The sequence below is a fragment of the Meriones unguiculatus genome, chromosome 7 (assembly GCF_030254825.1).
Source record: "Meriones unguiculatus strain TT.TT164.6M chromosome 7, Bangor_MerUng_6.1, whole genome shotgun sequence".
Lineage (NCBI taxonomy): Eukaryota > Metazoa > Chordata > Mammalia > Rodentia > Muridae > Meriones > Meriones unguiculatus.
The window spans coordinates 40,698,110-40,720,096 of NC_083355.1; the positions used below are offsets into that span (position 1 = coordinate 40,698,110).

At 41.6% G+C, this 21,987-nt stretch overlaps 1 protein-coding gene across 8 annotated transcripts in view; it reads right to left on the reverse strand.

Annotated features, from left to right (window-relative positions):
- Window positions 1–21,987, reverse strand: part of Nf1 (neurofibromin 1) — a 236,597-nt gene that overhangs the window by 26,092 nt on the left and 188,518 nt on the right. For all 8 annotated transcript variants that reach the window (XM_060387188.1, XM_060387187.1, XM_060387184.1 and 5 more), the window contains 11 exons: window positions 17,914–18,346; window positions 16,819–17,159; window positions 12,524–12,726; window positions 10,739–10,932; window positions 9,885–10,025; window positions 9,035–9,314; window positions 8,403–8,617; window positions 4,968–5,029; window positions 4,717–4,831; window positions 3,996–4,097; window positions 1,971–2,111 (listed from right to left, as the gene is read on the reverse strand). In XM_060387188.1, the coding sequence (XP_060243171.1) occupies window positions 1,971–2,111; window positions 3,996–4,097; window positions 4,717–4,831; window positions 4,968–5,029; window positions 8,403–8,617; window positions 9,035–9,314; window positions 9,885–10,025; window positions 10,739–10,932; window positions 12,524–12,726; window positions 16,819–17,159; window positions 17,914–18,346 (2,227 nt within the window). The remainder of the gene's footprint in view (window positions 1–1,970; window positions 2,112–3,995; window positions 4,098–4,716; window positions 4,832–4,967; window positions 5,030–8,402; window positions 8,618–9,034; window positions 9,315–9,884; window positions 10,026–10,738; window positions 10,933–12,523; window positions 12,727–16,818; window positions 17,160–17,913; window positions 18,347–21,987) is intronic.

A 21,987-nucleotide genomic window follows, 5' to 3' on the forward strand; every position in this document is an offset into this window, starting at 1 on the left:
CAGAGCCACACACACTCCAGTTACTTGGCTTTGCTTCCTTCCATTTGTGAACAGAGGTCTCACTAACAAACATCAAGGTATCTTCTACCCATAATTCAATTTCATGCTTCCTAGACTTCCAGCTCTTTTGGGTCAATGCCATACTATATACATTGAACAAGTACTTTGGACCAGTTATCTTCACACCTACGCCACACTCTGTTTTCCCACAGCTCAGTTCATTTCAAGAAATTTTCAAACACAAAAATATGTGCACATGTATGCAAACATTCTCTTTTCTCTTAAGCTGTTTCCATTTTTCTCAAAACAAAAGAAATGTAATTTTGCATTGGCTATGAAACAATATCTTTCATTTACTTACTAAGATTGCACTATGTGAACTGAGAACTGAACTAGGGTCGTCGGGGTCAGTGATAAATGCCTCTATTTGCTAAGTCCTATCACAAACCCTGTTCTGTACCACTTAATTTTCTCCTCTATGCTGAGACACAATCCAACCCTCATGTAGGTTAATCAAAGTGAAGGAGGATGCTAACAGTATCCTCTATAGTGAGATTAGGCAAAGGGAGAAACAAAGAAAAAACTAGTAGAATTAAGTACCCAAAACTTCTTTGTGGATTCTCCAACTTGCTTATCTTTTACTAAATGTACAGATTTTTCATTATGCACAATTATTCAATAAATATAAGTTTTCTTATTAAATAACTAGGAAATATTCCCTCTCTATATAGAAATATATAATATAAATAAAAATAAATACAGATAGAGAATGTTTCTAGAGAATGAAAAATCAGCAATAATGAATGCACAGGGCTTGAGCTATTATTACTCTTATGTATTACTTTAAAAAAGTATTCTGTTATTTTACATGAATGGTGTTCTGCTTCCATGTATGTGTGTCATGTGTGTGCAGTGCCCAAGGTGGTCAGAGAGGGCACCGGATTCTGGGACTCAGTTAGAGATAGTTGTAAGTTGCCATGTGGGCACTGGGAAGAGCAGCTGGTGCTTATAACAGCTGAGTCACGCCTCCAGCTCTGCTTACTACTATTCTAATCAATAATAGTAGGGCATACTGTTCTTGGCTATCGCCCCCCAAAATTAGATAAATCTTTAATGCTTAAATTTCAAACACTGATTAAAGTAGACTTTATACATCTTTGGATATAATTACTAAGTAATCACATGAAAGAAATATAAAGTATGTAATTTCAAACTAATCCTATATAGTAAAGATTATCATCATCTTCACCAATATCTGCACTTAACTCTCAAGATATGTTAAGGAGATATTTTTTTAAATTTTATTTATGTGTTTCTTTATTACAATTTATTCATTTTGTATCTCTGTTGCAGCCTCCTCCCTTGTCTCCTCCCAGTCCTACTCACTTTCCCTCTTCTCCCTCTATGCCCTTTCCCTAGTCCCTGATAGAAGAGGTCCCCCTCCCCTTCTATCTGACCCTACCTATCAGGTCTTATCAGGACTGGCTGCATCCTCTTCCTCTGTGGCCTGGCAAGGCTGCACCCTTCAAGGGGAGGTGATCAGAGAGTTCATGTCAGAGACAGTCTCTGTTCCCCTTCTAGGGAACCCACTTGGAAACTGAGCAGCCAATGGACTTCCTTTGAACAGGGGGTCTAGGTCCTCTCCATGCATGGTGCTTAGTTGGGAGTATCAGTCTCTGCAGGTCCCCCTGGGCCCAGGTATTTTGGCTCTGTTGTTCTCCTTGTGGAGTTCCTGTCCCTCCAGGTCTTTCTATCTCCCTCTTCTTCCATAAGGATTCTGGCACTCTGCCCAAATTTGGGGCTATTTTTATAAAGGAACTATGGATTAAATAATGTTTAGTGAGCTACTAAGGGGCTATACTCACATTATATTTTAGGTCATTGGGCCTCTCTCAGTTTCTAAAGCACCACAGAAGAAAAGGAAGGGAAGACTCACTCTGAGCAGGTGGGACTGAGGGCCGCATACTCACCTTGTCATTGAATATCCGGAGACTGTCCAAGGTGTGCAGGTTTTGTTCCAGAAGTGCAGTGCCGGCTGAATACAAGTTGACTTCATCCAGCTGCAGCACAGCCACAGCAACCCAGAAGAGGGCTTTGTGCAGTGGGGAGTCCTGGAAAAGGAGACATACTCCAGGTTAGTTCGTGCACGCTACAGCAGGTAAAAGAGCAGGCAGCCTCACCAAGTATCTGTTATTCTCTCCTCTGGGAAATGTGAATCGACAGCTGAGCATTTGGTCCTCTCCATGTAGCTAATGGGAGCTATCATCATTGGTGGAGAGTCTAAGCTTCCTCAGGGATCTCCCCCAATTCTGCGTGCCAAACCCAGGCCCAGGGCTTGCAGAGTCTCCACAGTAGGCGCTGCCATCTGCCACTCCCTTGTTACTGCTGCAGACGGTACCCAAGCTGACCTTCGTTCTGCCTCCACTTCTTCCTTTCTCTGGGCCATAGTGTCTTACTTTTATCACACTGTCTACTAGGAGATAATAATTTCTAAACTCCTTTCTGAACAGTATTGAATATTAGATTAATTCTACTCAATTTTTACAAGCTTTTCTGTCAATTCTCCACTAGAATGGTCTTCCCACCACCCGTACACTGCCCGTATTTCTAATTCTAGTGAGATGTGACCCTTTCAACTTACCACGCTTACTAGGATAAAAGTCTTACTCATATATACACCATTCCTCCCTCCTCCCCTTCCCCTTCTCTTGGTAGAGATTGTATCCAGGCTCTTGTACATGCCAAGGAAGTGCTATGCCTTGATCACACCCCTAGCCTACCATATCTATTCTTCTGATGATCACATTTACTTTACACATTTATACATTTCTCCTGGTTTACATTTCCCTACAGTAATAATCACTAACTCACTTAGCAGTTGTTTACTGACTTTATTCACCCACTTCTCAACACACCCATACCAATCTCAGATACAGGCCACTTTATTAATTTTGTTTAGTACTCATATATCTCTAAGTACTACCAGATACATAGAAGACACTCAACTAATTCTTCTTCGGTTGTTTCTCTGTGCAGAAGAGCCCTGGGTGGCCCAGAACTAGCTCTGCAGACCAGGCTGGCCTTGAACTCACAGAGATCTGCCTGCCTCTGCCTCCCAATTAAAGGTGTGTGCCACTACCACCCAGCTCAACGAATTCTTTTTTCCTCCAGTTCCATAGGTCATACGAAATGACAGTTTTCTGTAAACTACCCTAATGTAATCTTTGCCAGAAATAACTGATTTCATGAGCTCTGTATACAAAGATCGGTTAATAAGAGATCTTTACACTTGCAGGTTCACAGTAATTTCCCCATTCCCCCACCCAGAAAACAGTCCCAGTGGAGGGATCAAAGTAGATAGGAACAGACTACATTGAGTATATGCTGATGGATGGCATGGAGCCTGCTGTGTTCTTGAAGCACTATGTGGGGGAGGGTCAACTAATCCTTAATAGATGAAAAGAATTAAGAATTTATACCTATCTTTCTTTTAGTACCAAAGAGAAAAAAATACCACCAGCAGGTAAGCACAGGAGCGAAGATATTCTGTGTTCTTCTTCCACCTCACACAGCTAACCAACTCTTGCGACAGAGGCTCCACTGTGCCTACTACTTCTTCTTTACACCCCCTTTTCAATCCACCCTTCTCTTTCCTTTCCTCTCCACTCCCCCTTCCTCACCATCTTTCTTTCTCCACCACCCCCTCTACTTCCTTTCTTTTTCAGACAAATATTCACTATGTAGCCCTGGCTGTCTTGGAATTTGCTGTGTAGACCAGGCTGGCCTCATGATCACACAGATCAACCTGCCTCTACTTTCAGAATGCTGAGACTAAATGTGTGGGCCACCACGCTAGGCCACTCCACCTTATTTTCTAACTCTTCTGTCAAGAGGACCCACTTTAACTCTAGTTTCTCCTTTCTAACTTTTCAATCCCTCTTACTTTCTGAACTCTGTATAAGAATAGAACACGCAGTACCGACCCCAATAATCACCTTATTAAGGAGCGGCTGTAACTTTGTTAGTGCTATCACTGTAGCTTCGATCAGAACTTGACTGTTGTAAGTATCAGGTCCTTTTAAGCAACTTTCAAGTGCCTTTTAGGAAAACAGAAATCTTTATTTTACTTTTCACTGAAATAAAACATCAGTTCCTACAACAAATCTCAGATTTAGCTGAGAAAAATTTAGGTATATGACTAGTAGTTTATTTGACAAACAATTTCTAACATTGGTGAACACTGTGTACATGGTTTCTTATTTTAAAAATATTTCTGTATTACATTTAGTAAGTAGAGCATTATTATATTATGAATTATTTAGCTTTATATTAAAGCTATAAGGCTTTGAAAACTGATAATATTATTGAGTGTACCAGATTAGAAAAGAGGTAAATACTATTAAAAATATTTTTCTTTTCTTTTTTCTTTTTGAGACAGGCTCTCTCTATTACGCAGCTCTGGGTGTCATGGAGCTCATTATGGAGACCAGGCTGGCGTAAACCCTGGTGCCGAGTGCTGGGACTGAAGGTGTGCACCACCACGCTGAACTTAACGGTACTTGGACAAGATTTTTATCACTTCAAAGATTTATAGGAAGAAAAAAATGTTTCAAAGCTTAACAAATACATATTCAATTACATTTTAATGTATTTTAAAAAGTGGAAGGTATAATTTGTAACTTGGGACAAATCTTTGGGAAAAAAAGGAGTAAGTACCTTGCTCAGAATTCGGATAATCTGCTTTATCTGCCCATGAGACACACGTTTGCTAATACAACCAAACACCACAAGGGCTCTAGGCTGCAGGGATGGGTTATATTGAAACGCAAACCTGCAAGTAAAAGAGCCAAAAAACTTATGAAAAGCTTTGTGCTTAAACACACTATAAATCCAAGATTGATGATGCTACAATAGCTACTTTTAACAATACGCATACTTTTACAGTTTATATTCAACTTAGGACACACCTTTGAGCTAGTTCTGTCCACTGATCCAGCCACTTGCATGTTGGAATATCTCTCATGCATGCCTGAAAAATAAGATATTTTAAATATATATGTATACATTAATGGTTCTAGAAATATTTAATATTCATCATGCCATTAAATGATATCTTATTTTAAAAAAAGCAAAACACATTTCAAGGGATAGAGAGATAGCTCAGCAGTTTAGAGCACTTGTTTCTGCAGAGGACATGGGTTCTGTTCCCAGAATCCACAAAATGGTTCATTTTTTAAAAAATATTTATTTTTTTTTATTTTAATCACAGGTCATTCACTTGTATCCCAGCTGTAGCCCCTTCCCTCTTTCCCTCCCAATCCCACCCTCCCTCCCTCATCTCCTCCCGTTCCCCTTCCAAGTCCACTGAGAGGTCCTCCTCCCCTTCCATCTGACCCTAGTTTATCAGGTATCTTCAGGACTGGCTGCAATGTCCTCCTCTGTGGCCTAGCAAGGCTGCTCCTCTCTTGGGGGGGGAGGGGAAACTCAACGAGCCAGTCATTGAGTTCATGTCAGAAATAATTCTTGTCCCCCTTACTAGGGAACCCACTTGGATACTGAGCTCATGGGCTACATCTAAGCAGAGGTTTTAGGTTATATCCATGCATGGTCCTTGGTTGGAGAAACAGTCTCATAGAAGACCAATGTGCCCTGATATACTTGGTCCTTGTGGGGCTCCTGTCCCCTCTAGGTCATACTAACTCCCCATTCTTTCATATGATTCCCTGCACTCTGCCAAAGGTTTGGTTATGAGTCTCAGCATCTGCTTCGAGAAACTGCTAGGTAGAATCTTTCAGATGCCCTCTGCAGTAGGCTCCTGTCCTGTTACTTGTTTTCTCCTACTTCCAATGTCGATCCCCTTTGTCTTTCTAGGTGAGGATTGATCATCTCACCCCTGGTTCTCTTTCTTGTTTATCTTCTTTAGGTGTACAGATTTTAGTATGTTTATCCTATCTTACAGGTCTAGTACCCACTTATAAGTGAGTATATACCGTGTGTGTCTTTCTGTCCCTGGGATACATCACTCAGGATGATCTTTTCTAGAGCCCATCATTTGCCTGCAAAATTCATGATTTCCTTGTTTTTAATTGCTGAGTAGTATTCCATTGTGTAAAAGTACTGCAATTTCTGTATCCATTCCTCCACTGATGGACATCTGGGTTGTTTCCAGATTCTGGCTACTACAAATAAAGCTGCTACAAACATGGTTGAGAAAATGTCCTTGTTGTGTACTTGAGCATCTTTTGGATACATGCCTAGGAGTGGTATAGCTGGATCTTAAGAAAGCAGTATTCCTGATTGTCTGAGAAAGCGCCAGATTGATTTCCAAAGTGATTGTACAAGTTTACATTCCCACCAGCAATGGAGGAGGGTTCTCCTTTCTCCACATCCTCTCCAGCATGTGTTGTCACTTGAGTTTTTGATCTTAGCCTTTCTGATGAGTGTAAGGAGAAATCTCAGGGTCATTTTGATTTGCATCTCTCTGATGGCTAAGGATGTTGAGCATCTCTTTTAAGTGTTTCTCTGCCGTTCTATATTCTTCTACAGAGAATTCTCTGTTTAGCTCCGTAGCCCATTTTTTAATTCGATTGCTTGAATTATTGCCTTCTTTAGTTCTTCATATATTCCGGATATCAGCCCTCTGTCACATGTAGGGTTGGTGAAGATCCTTTCCCAATCTGTAGGCTGTCATTTTGTTCTGACGACAGTGTCCTTTGCTTTACAGAAGCTTTTCAGTTTCATGAGGTCCCATTTATTGATTGTTGCTCTTAGAGCCTGTGCTGATGGTGTTCTGTTCAGGAAGTTGTCTCCTGTGCCAATGAATTCTAGGCTCTTCCCCACTTTTTCTTCTAACTGATTTAGTGTATCTGGTTTTATGTTGAGGTCTTTGATCCACTTGGACTTTAGTTTTGTGCAGGGTGATAAACATGGATCTATTTTCCTTTTTCTGCATGCAGACATCCAGTTGGACCAGCACCATTTGTTGAAGATGCTGTCACAAGTGGTTCATAACCATCTATAACTTCAGTTCTGGGGAATTTGATATCTTCTTCTGAGCTCTTCTCTGACACCCGCACCAGGCACACATATATACACACAGGTAAAACATTCATACACACAAAGTAAAATAAATCTAATTTAAAAAATGAACACATTCTAAAGAAGTATCTTTTATTTTTCTTTTTTTTCATTACAATTTATTCACTTTGTATCCCAGCTGTAGACCCCCTCCCTCATTTCCTCCCAGTCCCACCCCCCCCCTTCTCCTCCTATGCTCCTCCCCTAGTCCACAGATAGGGGAGGTCCTTTTCCCCTTCCATCTGACCCTAGCCTATCAGGTCTCATCAGGACTGGCTACATTGTCTTCCTCTGAGGCCTGGTAAGGCTGCTCCCACTCCACCAAGGGGAGGTGATCAAAGAGCCAGCCAATGAGTTCATGTCAGAGACAGTCCCTGCTCCCCTTACTAGGGAGCCCTTGGAGACTGAGCTGCCATGGACTACATCTGAGCAGGGGTTCTAAGTTATCTCCATGCATTGTCCTTAGTTGGCGTATCAGTCACTGCAAAGAACCCTGGGCCCAGATTTTTTGGTTCTGTTGGTCTCCTTGTGGAGCTCCTGTCCTTTCCAGGTCTTTTTATCTCTTCCTTCTTTCATAAGATCCCCTGCACTCTGCCCAAGGTTTGGCTACGACTCTCGGCATCTGCTCTGATGCCCTGCTGGTAGAGTCTTTCATCATGTTTGTAGCAGCTTTACTCTTAACAGCCAGAATCTGGAAACAACCCAGATGTCCCTCAACTGAAGAATGGATACAGAAACTGTGGCACATTTACACAATGGAATACTACTCAGCAATTAAAAACAAGGAAACCATGAAATGTGCAGGCAAATGGATGGAACTAGAAAAGATCATTCTGAGTGAAGTAACCCAGAAGCAGAAAGACAAACATGGTATATACTCACTTATAAGTGGATATCAGACACATAGTATAGATAAACATATTAAAATCTGTTCACCTAAAGAAGCTAAACAAGGAGGAGGACCCTAGGGAAGTTGCTCAATTCTCATTCAGAAAGACAAAGGGGACAGACATTAGAAGCAGGAGAAAACAGAGAACAGGAAAGGAGCTAAAGAAGTATCTTAAGTACAATGTGTAATATAACAGACTGACCCAGTATTTCTTCTGTATATTACAGACCTTTTTTTTTTTCCCCAGACAAGGTGTTACTATGTAGCTAGCCCTGGTTGACCTAGAACTTTCTACATAGACTCAGTTGGCTTCAAACTCACAGAAATCCACCTGCCTCCTGAATGCTGAGATTATAGGCTTGTGCCACTACACTCTGCATATTACATACTTTAAATATTATTTAAATTTAGTTTCTTGTCATTTTTCTTTATATACCTCCATGATCTCCAACAAAGCTTCTGTGACTGTTTCCAGGGACGTCAAAGCAAAAGTCTCCCTCTCGTAGGAGCCAGGGGAGAACGAGCGGTCGCGGTAACTGGAACGGAAGGCAATGACAGCGGCTGACTTAACTTTGCTAATGCCAAACAGTAAGTAAAATTTGGGTAATGAGAATTCTGTTAGACTGAGCCTCAAAACTTGCTTGGTCTCTTCTGTAAAAGAAAAAGAAAACATCAATATTTTAATTCCAAAGTAATGTTTGATCTTGAATTCAAGAAAATATAAATATGCAAAAATCACGCAACCATGCTCCCTAAATCAAATTCCTAGATATACTACCTTGGTGGCTACATAACAAACTGGCCCTAGTTAATGTAACATGATCAACTAACAATAAACTTTTAGATTCTGTTATAAGTATTACGTGACAAACAAAGAGAGCCTTTGTTATAGCTTGCGATGATGTGCAAGTCATTTTTGTTATTTTCATAATAATAAATTACTATTTGATAAAATTTCAAATTACTGCTGCTAGGCCTGGTGAGACGACACTATGTCAGTAAGAAACCTGCAGCAGTCAGGAAGGGGAGCTAAGAGGACTAGGAAAAAACATTACCTTCTGAACTTACCACTAAAATGAAGCTGGGAACAGGTACACAGGGAGTGAATGATATTAATGACCAATCCATGTGTCGAAGCTCGAAGGGACAAGGGACCTGTGGCTACTAAGAAAGTGACAACATGGAAGAGATAGGGAAGATGAGCTGCTACATCAAGGGAATTGTTGAAGGACAGCATCAGCATGTATCGGGCTAAAATAGCAATATCATCCCACATCAGATGTTGTTCTAAAGTTGGAGTTGGAGATAAGCAAGTCTTGTCAATTATTTTACACATCCTTCCAATAACCTGTAAAGAAGAACAAGCTTTAAAAACACAAGACTAAAAGTTCCATCATAAAAAAACACTTAGGGGGCCGGAGAGAAGGCTCAGAGGTTAAGAGCACTGGCTGCTCTTGCAGAGGACCTTGGCTCCCAGCACCCACACTAATAGTTCACAACCATCTACAACTCCAGTTCCAGGGGATCTAACAGTCTCTTCTGGCGTCTGCAAACATGTGGCACACAGACATAGGGCCAGTCACACACATACATATATAAGAAACATTTAAAAAATAAATTCACACACACACACAAAAAAATTCAGGATTGATGAGATGGTTCAGCAGGTTAATGTGCTCACTGCCACATCCATCCTTGGGACCATCTGGTGGAGAGAGAAGTGACTCCCACAAGCTACCCTCGGACTTCTGCATGTGTGCCATGGCAGATGTAGAAGCACACACACACACACTCTTTCTCTCTTTAATAAACAAACAGGTGAATCAGTTTAATCTTAGTTTTATAAGATAAAAACTCTCAAGATGATAACCAGATATACTATGACATAGTCAAAGAGGTGTACAGAAAAAGCGGTTACCTTACTCGACACCAATTTCACATTTCCAGAAGCCAAAGCCACAGCTGTGTCTGCCATCACCTCAGCTTTGATGGACCCTAAGCCTCCTGTTGCACTGGTTTTGATGAAACTGTCAAGCACAACATCCAGCAGGTCTGTGATCTGGTGAGACAAGGACAGCCATGTTGCTTTCAAGCATGCTGCCAGCTTACCCTTTAATTAAGAAACACTCAAAGGAGCCCAAGTAACAGACATCTTGTTTTACCCCAGACCTCCAAAGTTCTAGAGTTAGAGACCTGTACAACACCCAGGGAAGGACAGGTTATTACCTGATTCCTTCAGAGTAAGATCAGCATTCAGAGTCTAAGCATTTCTACATAACGAGGCACTTAGAAACTATCTCTGTGCTCTAAGACAGTAACACATGCCTAATCTAATTATGGTAATGACATCATATAGCCAGAAAACTGGCTCCAAAGTCGCTTACAATCCTTCAGAGGATTCTCAGCATTGTCTGCGTACAGGCACTGATTTTTGAAGGAGTACCATGCACGTCTCTGTCTGAGTCCGGAATGTTGTAGCACAGTCTATGCTACAACTATAAATGAAAGCAGATGTCCTGAATAATAGGTAAGAATCACTTCCTGAGATCTGTGGTGTAAGACTGGGATACCCATTTAAACACTAGGTACTAGAAGTGACAACAGGCTTCTGCAGATAAACTCTACACAGTTATGCAAGGAGGAGAGCTCTTAGCTGCTTCCAGGCTGGGCGTGTCTGCACCTTATAAAGGAGAAGGGTGTGCCCTGCGCAACATGAGCGAAGAGTTACTAGCACAAAGGGGCACCAGATCAGTGTAAGTATGAATACAATACCTGTCCAAGGCTCCCCCATATTTTTGCTTGAATAGAAGGGTACATCTGCTTCTCATTTATGGTCATTGTTATCAGCTTATCAAGGATGGCAGTAACCCTTTGTCGTTTGGCATCATCATTATGCTTACAAAAACGAACTAGATTTGACAGCCATGGGGTCATATATTCCAAACAAAGGTGCTTCAATTCAATACCTGTGGAGAAAATACTCCATTAGCACAGATAGTCAATGAAAATTACAGGTATTTTATTTTTTATGTGTCTGAGTATTTTGTGTACATGTATGTCTGTTTACCACGTGCTTGCCTGGTATCCACAAGGCTGGAAGAGGGTGTCTGATTGCCTGGGACCAGAGTTACAGACTATTGTGAGCCATTACATGGGTGCTGGGAATTGGATCCAGGTCTTCTGAAAGAGCAGCCAGTACTTTTAACTGCTGATCTACCTCTTCAGCTCTAGTAATGATTCAATCATGAAGGAATGGAGGGGAAGATGAAAGTAAAGACTGTTATCTTGAATTAGGCCTAGACAAACATTTTGGTAAGAGGTAAAGACACTAAATTTTGAAAAAATAATTTTACAAGTAAGCAAGCTTTATTGGTGCACACCTTTAATTCCAGCACGAGGCAGAGGCAGACAGCTCTCTGAGTTTGAGGCCAGTCTGGTCTACAGAGCAAGTTCCAGGACAGCCAGGGCTACACAGAGAAACCCTGTCTCAAAAAACAAAACAAACAAAAAACTTCACCAAAACATATCATCAAATATAACATTCTAACTTTCTTTTAAAGCTATTTTTATTTTATGTACATGGGTGTTTGACTGCATGTATGTCTGTATGAGATCTCCTGGAATGGGAATCACAGACAGTTGTGAGCTGCCATGTGGGTGCTGGGACTTGAACTAGGGTCCTCTGGAAGAGCAGCCAGTGCTCTTAACCACTGAGCCATCACTCCAGCCTGCATTCTAACCAGGGCTACACAGAAAAACTGTCCTGGAATTTGCTCTGTAGACCAGGCTGGCCTCAAACTCAGAGAGATCTGTCTGCCTCTGTGTCTTGGGTGCTGGGATTATAGGTGTGAAACAACGTGATCATATTATTTTTATGATGCAAAAAACCAGAAACTTAATTTATCTGACATAGTCTTGGTGAACCATTAAAACATTCAACTACCTAATAGTGAATTAAGAAATGTGTTTGAATGAAGAATGCAGAAAAAAGTTGTATGTATTTTAGGGAGGAGAGAAGAAAATGTCAGGAATGAAGCCAGGCAAAGATCAGCAGCTATGCTACTACAGTGTATGGAGGCAGACAGATATTAAAATGAACTCAAGATTGAGTCTGGATCTGGCATCATCCACCATGACACTCTGTATGAAACAACAAATGTCTGATAAAAATCATAGTTTCAAGAAAATCAAGGGATGTGTGTAATGCTTGTCTAAGGAAAGAAATGCTAAAACTCATGGAGCTGAAAGGAAGGAAGGAATCCCTGTAAGCGGCCCAGAGACAAGAGGACCCTACCTGGTACCTACGATTTCTGCCAAAGTTCGGATGGATTTCTCTTTCAGGATTTTCATTTAGAATTATTTTAGTTACAAAGTACCACAGACCAAAAAAAAAAGTGTGTGTGTGGGGCGGAGGGGTAGCTTCTAAAGAGTAAAAATACATTAGGTGAAAGACTCCTGGTAAATTTCCCAGACAAAAAGTTATGTTTGAATTATCCTAGAATGTTGGTATTATACAGAAAGTAATATATTCTAGCATTAAAGATGATCATTACTTACTAGATTTGCTAAATCCAGAAATGCACTCTTCCAAAAACTCTAAGGTGAGGTGTGGCTCATTGGCTGCAAGCGTCTTACTGATGGAGACAATAAAGAGGGTGTTGTTGGCAGGGATGCATAACCCTGATGTCTCTAGTAACTGACCTTCAATTTTTAAATTAAAGGTACAGGTTAAGGCACACAGAAGATTATAGGCAGCGGACCTAAGAAAAAGCACAAAGGAGATTGTTTTAAATTTTCTTCTTCCTTGTAATTCTATTTTCCCCACAACATAAAACTCAAGATTTTAACTGCGAAACATGGTCAGTTCTTTTTCAGTATGGCTGACTACAGACAGAATGTATGGCAAACCCCAAACAGAAGATTCATGGAATCAGCACCAGAAGCGCCCATGATGCTCTCCTAAGACAGGCAGGTGTAGGCTTTCCTAGAAATTTTCATGGAAGCATAAAACAGCAAAAATTGAGGGGCTAAGGTAGATTAATAAGAACAAATGACACAACAAAGGGGTGTCATATTATTAGTGAAGTCAAAACTTTGCTCATGGTTCCTCCCTCATAGATCCAGTTAAGGAGGAAGCCTGGTGGTGCATGCCTTTCATCCTAGCATTGGGGAAGCAGATGCAGGCTACAAATATGAGGCCAGCTTGGTCTACGTAAAGAGCTCCGGGCCAGTCAGGGCTACATAGTGAGAGACCTTTATTTTATTTTTTAAGAGGAGGCGTCTAATCAAATTATGTTAGGGTATTCTTAGAATGTCTGTGTGTTCTACAAGTTACGGTGCAAACTAGAGGCTAAACCCAAAATAAACTGTAGTTAAAAAACATGCAGTTACATCTTCTATTCCATAATCTCATTCTATAATATATAACCACTGGAACCAATATGCGCTATCTGGGGTCTGTTACAACAAAAAATATGTTATAGTGACATACAAATATATTTAAGCAAACCAGAAAAGCTGGAGTAGCTCAATGGAGTGTTTTCCTTACATATGTAAGGCCCTGGGTTTGATCCCTAGCATTTCAAAATAATACCCATTATTCTACCCCACCCCACCCCATCCCACCCCCCAAACAATAAATCTCAAGCTCAACTTTAAAATGCAGCAAAACTCTGGCTAAGATGCTCAATCCCCATTCAGAAAGACAGAAAGGATGGACATCGGAGAAGGGAGAAAACAGGGAACAGGATAGAAGCCTACCACAGAGGGCCTCTGAAAGGCTCTACCCTGCAGGGTATCGAGGCAGATGCTGAGACTCATGGCCAAACTTTGGGCAGAGTTCAGGGAATCTTATGAAAGAAGTGGGAGATATTAAGACCTGGAGAGGACAGGAGCTCCACAAGGAGAGCAACAGATCCAAAAAGTCTGGGCACAGAGGTTTTGTCTGAGACTGATACTCAAATCAAAGACCACTCATGGAGATGGCTTAGAACCCTTGCACAGAGGTAGACCATGGCAGTTCAGTGGGTTCCATAGTAATGGGGACAGGGACTGTCTCTGACAGGAACTGATTGGCCTGCTCTTTGATCACCTCCCCCTGAGGGGGAAGCAGCCTTACCAGGCCACAGAGGAAGACAATGCAACCACTCTTGATGAGACCTGATAGATTAGGATCAATGGACTGGGGGAGGGCATGAGTGGGAAAGAGGGAGGGAGGGTAGGATTGGGAGGGGAGGAGGGAGGGAGCTTAAGGGGGATACAAAGTGAATAAACTGTAATTAATAAAATAAATTTTTAAAACGAAGTAAAACAAACAGTTGGATTGCTTACTAAACTTCAGGTTTTCATTACCTCTAAATTTTTTGCCATGTTGACACAAGAGAAAAAAGACATGAAAATTTAAGTTTTCCTAAAAGTGTATTTTTTTCCTTCTTCTGGGATGATATACTTTACCAATAAGTGAAAGCTATCTGCTTTCTGTAATCACTGGAAAATGGTGCAGTTTCACTTAAACTAATAATAACCAAGATGTCAGGGGGCAAGGTATCATGGCACAGGGCTGTAATTTATTAGCAAGTCAAGGAAGGAGGGTTGTAAATTCCAGGCTAGAAAGACCCTGTCTCTCCAACCAAAATACCCTATCAATAAACTACAAAAACTATTTGGAATTGAAAAGTAAAGACAGGCTTATAGCCCACTTTTCCTAAAAATGAGAACACTAATGTTACTGCTGGTGAATTTGTTTACCTTTCAGGGACATGTATGTCATACTATGCTGATGCTATTTTATACTAAGACTTGTAAAAAACTGGGCTTCCATAATCTGGGTCTGTCTCAGAGAGTCTTCTAAGATAAGGGTAGCCAAAAAAAAAAAAAAAAAAAAGAAAAGAAAAGAAAGAAAAGGGTAGCCAAGCATACATAAAATTTAGTGAACCATTTCTGGGAATCCATGAGGCCTATTTAAGTTAAAAAAAAAAAATTCTGTTGCTTATTGCCCTTAAAATATTTTCCCCTCCCCCCCAAGACAGAGTCTCACTATGTAGACCAGTCAGGCCTAGAACTCACAGAGATCCATTTGTGTATGCTTCCTGAGTGCAGGTAAAAATGTGAATGCTACCACTCGACTTAAAAGAATTTCAGTTACATTTATGTGTATGTGTGTGTGTGTGTGTGTGTGTACAAGGCAGCCAAAAGACAACTTCTGGGAGTCCATTCTCTCCTTCCACAGTGTTACACACACAGTGTTGAACAAGCTAGGTTGTCAGGCTTAGTGCTGAGCTTTGTCTGTCTAGCCATCTTGCTGTATGTTTCCTTCTAAACAAAGGGAATTTTGAAAGCTTAAAAGGCACAGACTAAAACCTCAGCTACGTTATAGCCTAAGAGAGAGTTTGTGAATCTGAAAATCAAGTGTCTCTTTCCCTAGAACAAACGTGGGCAGATGTGATTCAGGGTCTGAAATATTCACAGATTTTGCTGAATGAGCACCGTAATTAAATGCTCTTGAGTGGGGTGGGTGTGGCGAAAGAGACTTTCATCCCAGCAAGTTCTTGGCCAGCCAGAGGCACACAGTGAGAGCCAACCTTGATCAAAAATGCGAAGTGATACATTCTTGACAGAAATATATAAGAAGTTCTGGTTTTGGAGCATTTTGGATTTCAAATTAGGAATGTTCCACTTCCATGAGTAAAAAAATCTTGATATTCCCAAGATATCTAAGATAAAGAACCATCCAAACATAAAAAGGAGAAAGAGAGAAAAAAAAGGAAGAGGGTGGGCACAAAGGAACGAAAAGAAGGACTAGGGAGAAATGCCATTCCCTAAGCACAGACTATTTGCTGGTGCTGTACTAGCCTAACACAAATGCTGTTCCCCAACCTTTCTCCCTTCATTAGGAAGACACTGTCCCTGTTACTCTACCACAAAGAAGAGTTTCAGCACTGTGCCTGAAAGCATGCTCCTTCACAAAACTGCAGCTCCCCACCAAAACCCAATCTGCTGGCTCTACCAGCTGACAGGGCAGCGTGCTGCAGATCACAATGCCCAGGCAGCAATTACACTGCTCAGGGATGTGTATGTCGGTTCGAGACCTTTAAAGGACTGGAGATGCTGCTCAGCAGCACAGCGCTTGTACTCTGGGCCTGCGCCACAGGAGGGAGGGGAGGGAGAGGAGGGAGAGAAAAAGGAAGGAGAGAGGTAAAGACCTTTTTCTTTCCTTTTTTTTTTTTTTCCTCTTCTTTAACAATTTTGAAACGGAACATTTATCTTAGGGCTGATAGTTGAAACCCTGAGATGTACTAGGTTCTGCCACAGCTGCCCTCCTGGGTTCAGCTGTTGTTCTTTCATAGGATCTGCATCTGAATCTGCAATTAGAGGATGTATAGGTGTCTCAGTAGTGACAATGTGTGTGTTTTACTGTGATGCTCTTTTTTGTCACATTGCTTCTGTTGCTGAGGCAAAGTAGAGAGCAACATAAAATGTCTTTAGAAAATACTACTAAAGTGACCTAGGTAGGAAGCAGTAATGATTTTGATTCACTAAATTTTAGGCCTTCCCTAAACAATGACAAAAAACAAAACAACAAAGAACAGAAAATGCTCTTTCCCCCCAATCCCCCAAGACAGGGTTTCTCTGTGTAGCCCTGGCTGTCCTGGACTCACTTTGTAGACCTAGCTATCCTGGAGCTCACAGAGATATGCCTGCTTCTGCCTCCCTGAGGGCTAGTATTACAGGTGTGTGTAAATCACAATGATACTCTTAAGTGAACAGTTATATACTGTTTAACTTGAAGTGAATTTTAAAGAAATATTTTTTAAATAAAAATAAAAAAGGAAGGGTGGGAGAGAAGTACCTACCGTAAGCTAGGGTCTGAACTGCCCAAATTTAGTAATGCAATATTAAGAAGTGTCCCAGGGACATCTTTTGGGCGGATCTTGGTGTGCTGGGGGATGGAGTCAGGCTGTGACAGCTCCCAGCGGGTCCTAATATGAATGATAGACTGTACAATGGCTTCACACTCCTGGTGCATGAAGGTAAGTGGTGTGCCTTGGTTTGCAATGGTTAAGGTGAACTGGTTCTCATCCACAAGGCAGATCTCTTCAATTTCAGAAGCATAGTAGATATCATTTAAAAAGACGGATTGCCCCAAAACCTTTGTTCTTTCTGCTGAGGTTACTTGAACTGCAGTAGAACCAACCTGAAAAATTGTGTGAGGAAGAGGATTAAATTCCAGTTATATATAATTCTCAGAAGCTTCAAAAACCAACTCATTCACCAAAACCGACACCATGTTTGCCATTTAACAATCACTCCGGGGATATATTCAAATTACTTTAACAATGAATTATAAGCACTCTCAAAGGAAACTGAATCCAAGAGAAAAAACAAACAAAACCATGTTCCTTTAAATAGAATTCTATAAACATGTACTGAAGGGTCAAAGTCATCACTCTGAAAACCATGAACGGAAACATCACTAGACCCTTTCCACCCTGCACACCCAACTGCTGGCAGAGTCACAGTGAAAATTGTCTGCCCTCTCCACAGCGTTCTGCTCCTCGTACAGACTAAATGCCTTAAAATAAATCTATCTTATGTGTGTGTGTGTCTGAGTGCACATGTCTGTGCATCACATATGTGCCTGGTACCCTTGCAATCCAGAAGACAGGAGAGCCCCTGGAGCTAAAGTTACACACAGTTGGGAGCCACTGTGTGGACCCCTGGAAGAGCAAACAGTGTTCTTAACCATTCAGCCATCTCTCCAGCCACTAGAAGAGTGTCTTTTAAGTGTGCAATTTTCACACCTTCTGCAGGACCACAGTAAAGACAGAAATTTTGGTCTTCCCACTTCTGGATGTGACTAATATTAGATATGCAACTATGAGAACACTTAGAATATAACTTGGTTAGTCAAGAAAGGCAACAGATATTCAAAACAGAGCAGAGGTTACCTTAATAGAAACTTTGGTGTCTTTGTGAGCTAGCTTAAGAGCATTGTGGAACACCTTCAGATCCTCTTCCAAGGCCAAGGTGGCGGCAGGGAGCTTCTGTTGCTCGTGTTCTATGTGTTCAGCCAGCTTCCCAGGACAGTCTATGAAAACAAGCCTTTTGCTGCCCTTGAGGCCAGTCAGCAGCCGCTCGTGGTATTTGGTGTATTCTCTGACCCAGGAGTTACAGTTGTAGATATAGACTGCGGAAACGTTGTCATAGGCAAAGCCAGGAAAAACAACAAACCACTTAGAGAGGAAGTCTGTTTTAAAGCGATTGCTAGGCCCAGTATGGGTAAGGTCCACCACAATTTCATATGGCTTTGCATAATATGGCTTTAAAGTCAGCAAGACATGATATATCAGCAAATCACCATTGATTTGGCCAGTTTTAAACCTAAGGAAGGCAACAAAAAAGGATAAAGATTGTTAAGAGTTCTGAATGTACAGAATATAAATCTTTTATATAAATATAAATATTTAAATATAAATATAAATTTGAATATAAATATAAATCTGTTTTCTTTTGTTTTACCTTTATTGTGTGTGCATGAAAGTGGAGGTCAGAGTCCGTTCCCTTCTCTCCCTACCATGTATGCTCTGGAGATTGAACTCAGGCTGTTAGCCTTTCAGTTAAAAGCCTTCATCTGCTGAGCCATCTCGCTGGCCCCCTTTTTAAAATTTTACAATTAATTTTCTCATATTTTTGGCTGTGAGCCTAGCCTTTAACAGCTGAGCCATCTCTCTGGCTCTCATTAATTTCCTAAAGGGGACAATGATATAAACAATTCCTCAAAATGTAGACCTAGGTTTTCTATTTTCCAGACATTAAGCAATAAGGATAAAGAGAGAAAGGACAATCTCCCTTAAAAAGCCAGTGGGAGGGCTGACGGACCCTGGATGCACCACCTTCTCAGAGAAGTCAGTGGCTGGAGAAGACACCCATTTATCAGACCCTGAACAGAAGGTGGCTCAGCAATGAGCACAAAGACTCACGTAAGGACAACAAAGTCGAGGTCCAGTTCAAAGGCTGCTTTAAATTGTTGGGGTTTGAGAGCCATGCCCCATGTTTGTAATTAAGAACATACATAACCCTGGGAGTTTTCCTTCCTTCCTTCCTTCCTTCCTTCCTTCCTTCCTTCCTTCCTTCCTTCCTTCCTTCCTTCCTTCCTTCCCTCCCTCCCTCCCTCCCTCCCTCCTTCCTTCCTTCCCTCTCTCTCTCTCTCTCTTTTTTTTTTCAAGACAGGGTTTCTCTGTGTAGCTCTGGCTGTCCTGCAACTTGCTCTATAGATCAGGCTGGCCTCAGACTCGTAGAGATCAGCCTGCCTCTGCCTCCTGCGTGCGGGGACTAAAGGCGTGTAGCACCACTGCTCAGTCCAGAGATTATTAACTTACGTCCTGGGATAAGATGGAAAAGTCAAAACCTGAAGAGAAGGAACTGATAAATGAATACAGTCTGGGGTCTTGGCCATAATCTGGGTCATAGATAAAAATCTCCCCCACGGTTAGATTTAGCCCCAGACTGTTTAACTGTGTAAGCTAATAAGTTCCACGCTTTGATTAACCATATTAGGTCATATACCATGTCCACTTGGCTTGTGCCCTGGAGACCTGACGGGGGCAGTGAGGGAATCCACAAAGGACTGTCACAAACATATAGACAAGCTGGGATGAGGTGGGCTGTGCGCACTCTGATGGAGCAGCACCAATTACTACAATGACCCTAACCCTCAGTAAGTTTATTAGGTCCAGCTGGGTGAGACAGACTCGATAGGAGGCCTCTACACGTGAGCAGTCTCAGGCTTTACAGATCAGGAAAAAGGAAGCTGCACTTGCTACTTTTGGCACACACTAGTCAATTGTTGATAAAGACTCACATTTGCACACACTGCCAACATCCTCAGGGGCCAGAAAAAGCCTATGTAGTCCTGAGCCTCACTATGGGTGTGGGCCTTGGGGCTTGGAACGGAAAGAACATTAATTAACACAAGTAGGCATAGTAAGGAAGCTGCAAAGAATACGGTGCTTGACTTTCATCCAAACAACTGTATTAACTCAGGCACACTGTTCCTTATGCTTCATTATCTCTGAGTTATTTTTTTTAAAAGATTCATTTATTTATTATGTGTTTATAATATTATATTTATTTATACAAGTGTTCTGCCTGCATGTACACCTACGTGACAGAGAGGGCACCAGATCTCATTATAGATGGTTGTGAGCCACTATGTGGTTGCTGGGAATTGAACTCAGGACCTTTAGGGAGAGCAGCCAGTGCTCTTAACCTCTGAGCCATCTCTCCAGCCCCTATCTCTGAGTTATAATAGATATCTTCATGTAAGAATTTTTAGTCTTGTGAAGGAATAAAATGACAGGATGAATTAGTTTTAAAATGAAATTGTAATTTTTTTTAAAGATTTGTTTATTATTTATAAAGTTCTCTGCCTGCATGTACGCCTACACAACAGAAGAAGGCACCAGGTCTCATTATAGATGGTTGTGAGCCACCATGTAGTTGCTGGAAATTGAACTCAGGACCTTTGGAAGAACAGACAGTGCTCTTAACCACTGAGCCATCTTTCCAGCCCTAAAAATAAATATTTTAAGATAAAAATAATGAAAATAAAAGAAGCGCCCCCTCCACACCTGAGTCAGTTGGGATAGCTGGCCTGAGGGCTCAAGAGAGGAGGTGAGTTGTCTTCTGACCCTCACCAGCTGCAGTCGTCTTACCTGGGCAGCAGAGTAGATCTGGCCCTAATGGAGAAGGTACAGGTGAGCCAGCCCATTGGGTGTGAGAGAGGAGGAACTGGCAAAACCCCTCAAAGATTGCAGCGCTTGGGAGTGTGCCCCATGCCTTGACCAGGCAGCACAGTGGAGCTGGCTCTGGAGACATAAGTGCTTGTGAGCTGGCACCTAAGGGCACGAGGGCAGGAGAGCTGACCCTGTCTCCTGCTGATGGCAGCACTGGGTGGGTTAGCCAGAGCAGTGCCGGAGAGTTAAACCCTGGTAGTGAGGATGCAGGACAGCCAGCAGACTGACCAACTCAGCTACCACCCAGGCCCAGATCCAGGGCTTTGAGTTGGCCCACCCCAAAATCTACATCATGTGTGAACTGTTGGAGCTTGTGAAGAGCCAGTCCTTCTGATCCAGAGCTGCAAGATTTTCAAGACACAGGGCAACAACAGGATATCCATGAGGAAGCCCGGTGAGGACCCAGGATTGATGCTGACATAGAAGCCAGAGGCCTTGAACCAGACCAATGAATCAATGAGTGGACAGTGGGGGGTATACTGTGGGACACACTATGACACACTACAGGTTCCATGACGAGATGTTTTCTACGCTTTGTTGTGTATTTTTTGTCTGTTTTTTTATTTTCTTTTGGTGGGGGAGGCTGCAAGGGTAGAGGGCAGATACAAGGGGAAGGGGAGATTGGTGGGATTGGGATGCATGATGTGAAACTAAAAAACAAAAAACAAAAAAAATCAATAAAAAGTTAAAAAAGTACACAGCCTGAAACTCACATACCTACGGATACTTGATTTTTGACAAAGAAGCCAACAACATACGATGGAAAAAAGACAGCATCTTCAACAAATGGTGCTGGTCTAACTGGGTGTCTACATGTAAAAAATGCAAATAGATCCTTATTTGTTACCCTGCACAAAACTAAAGTCCAAGTGGATCAAAGACCTCAACATAAAACCAGACACACTAAATCTGTTAGAAGAAAAAGTGGGGAAGAGCCTTGACCTCACTGGCACAGGAGACAGCTTCCTGAATAGAACACCAAAAGCACAGGTTCTAAGATCAACAATCAATAAATGGGACCTCATGAAACTGAAAAGCTTCTGTAAAGCAAAGGACACTGTTGTCAGAACAAAACGACAGCCTACAGATTGGGAAAGGATCTTCACTAACCCTGTATCTGACATAGAGCTAATATCCAGAATATATATATAAAAAACTCAAGAAGTTAAACACCAACAAACCAAGTAATCCAATTAAAAAATGGGGTACAGAGCTAAACAGAGAATT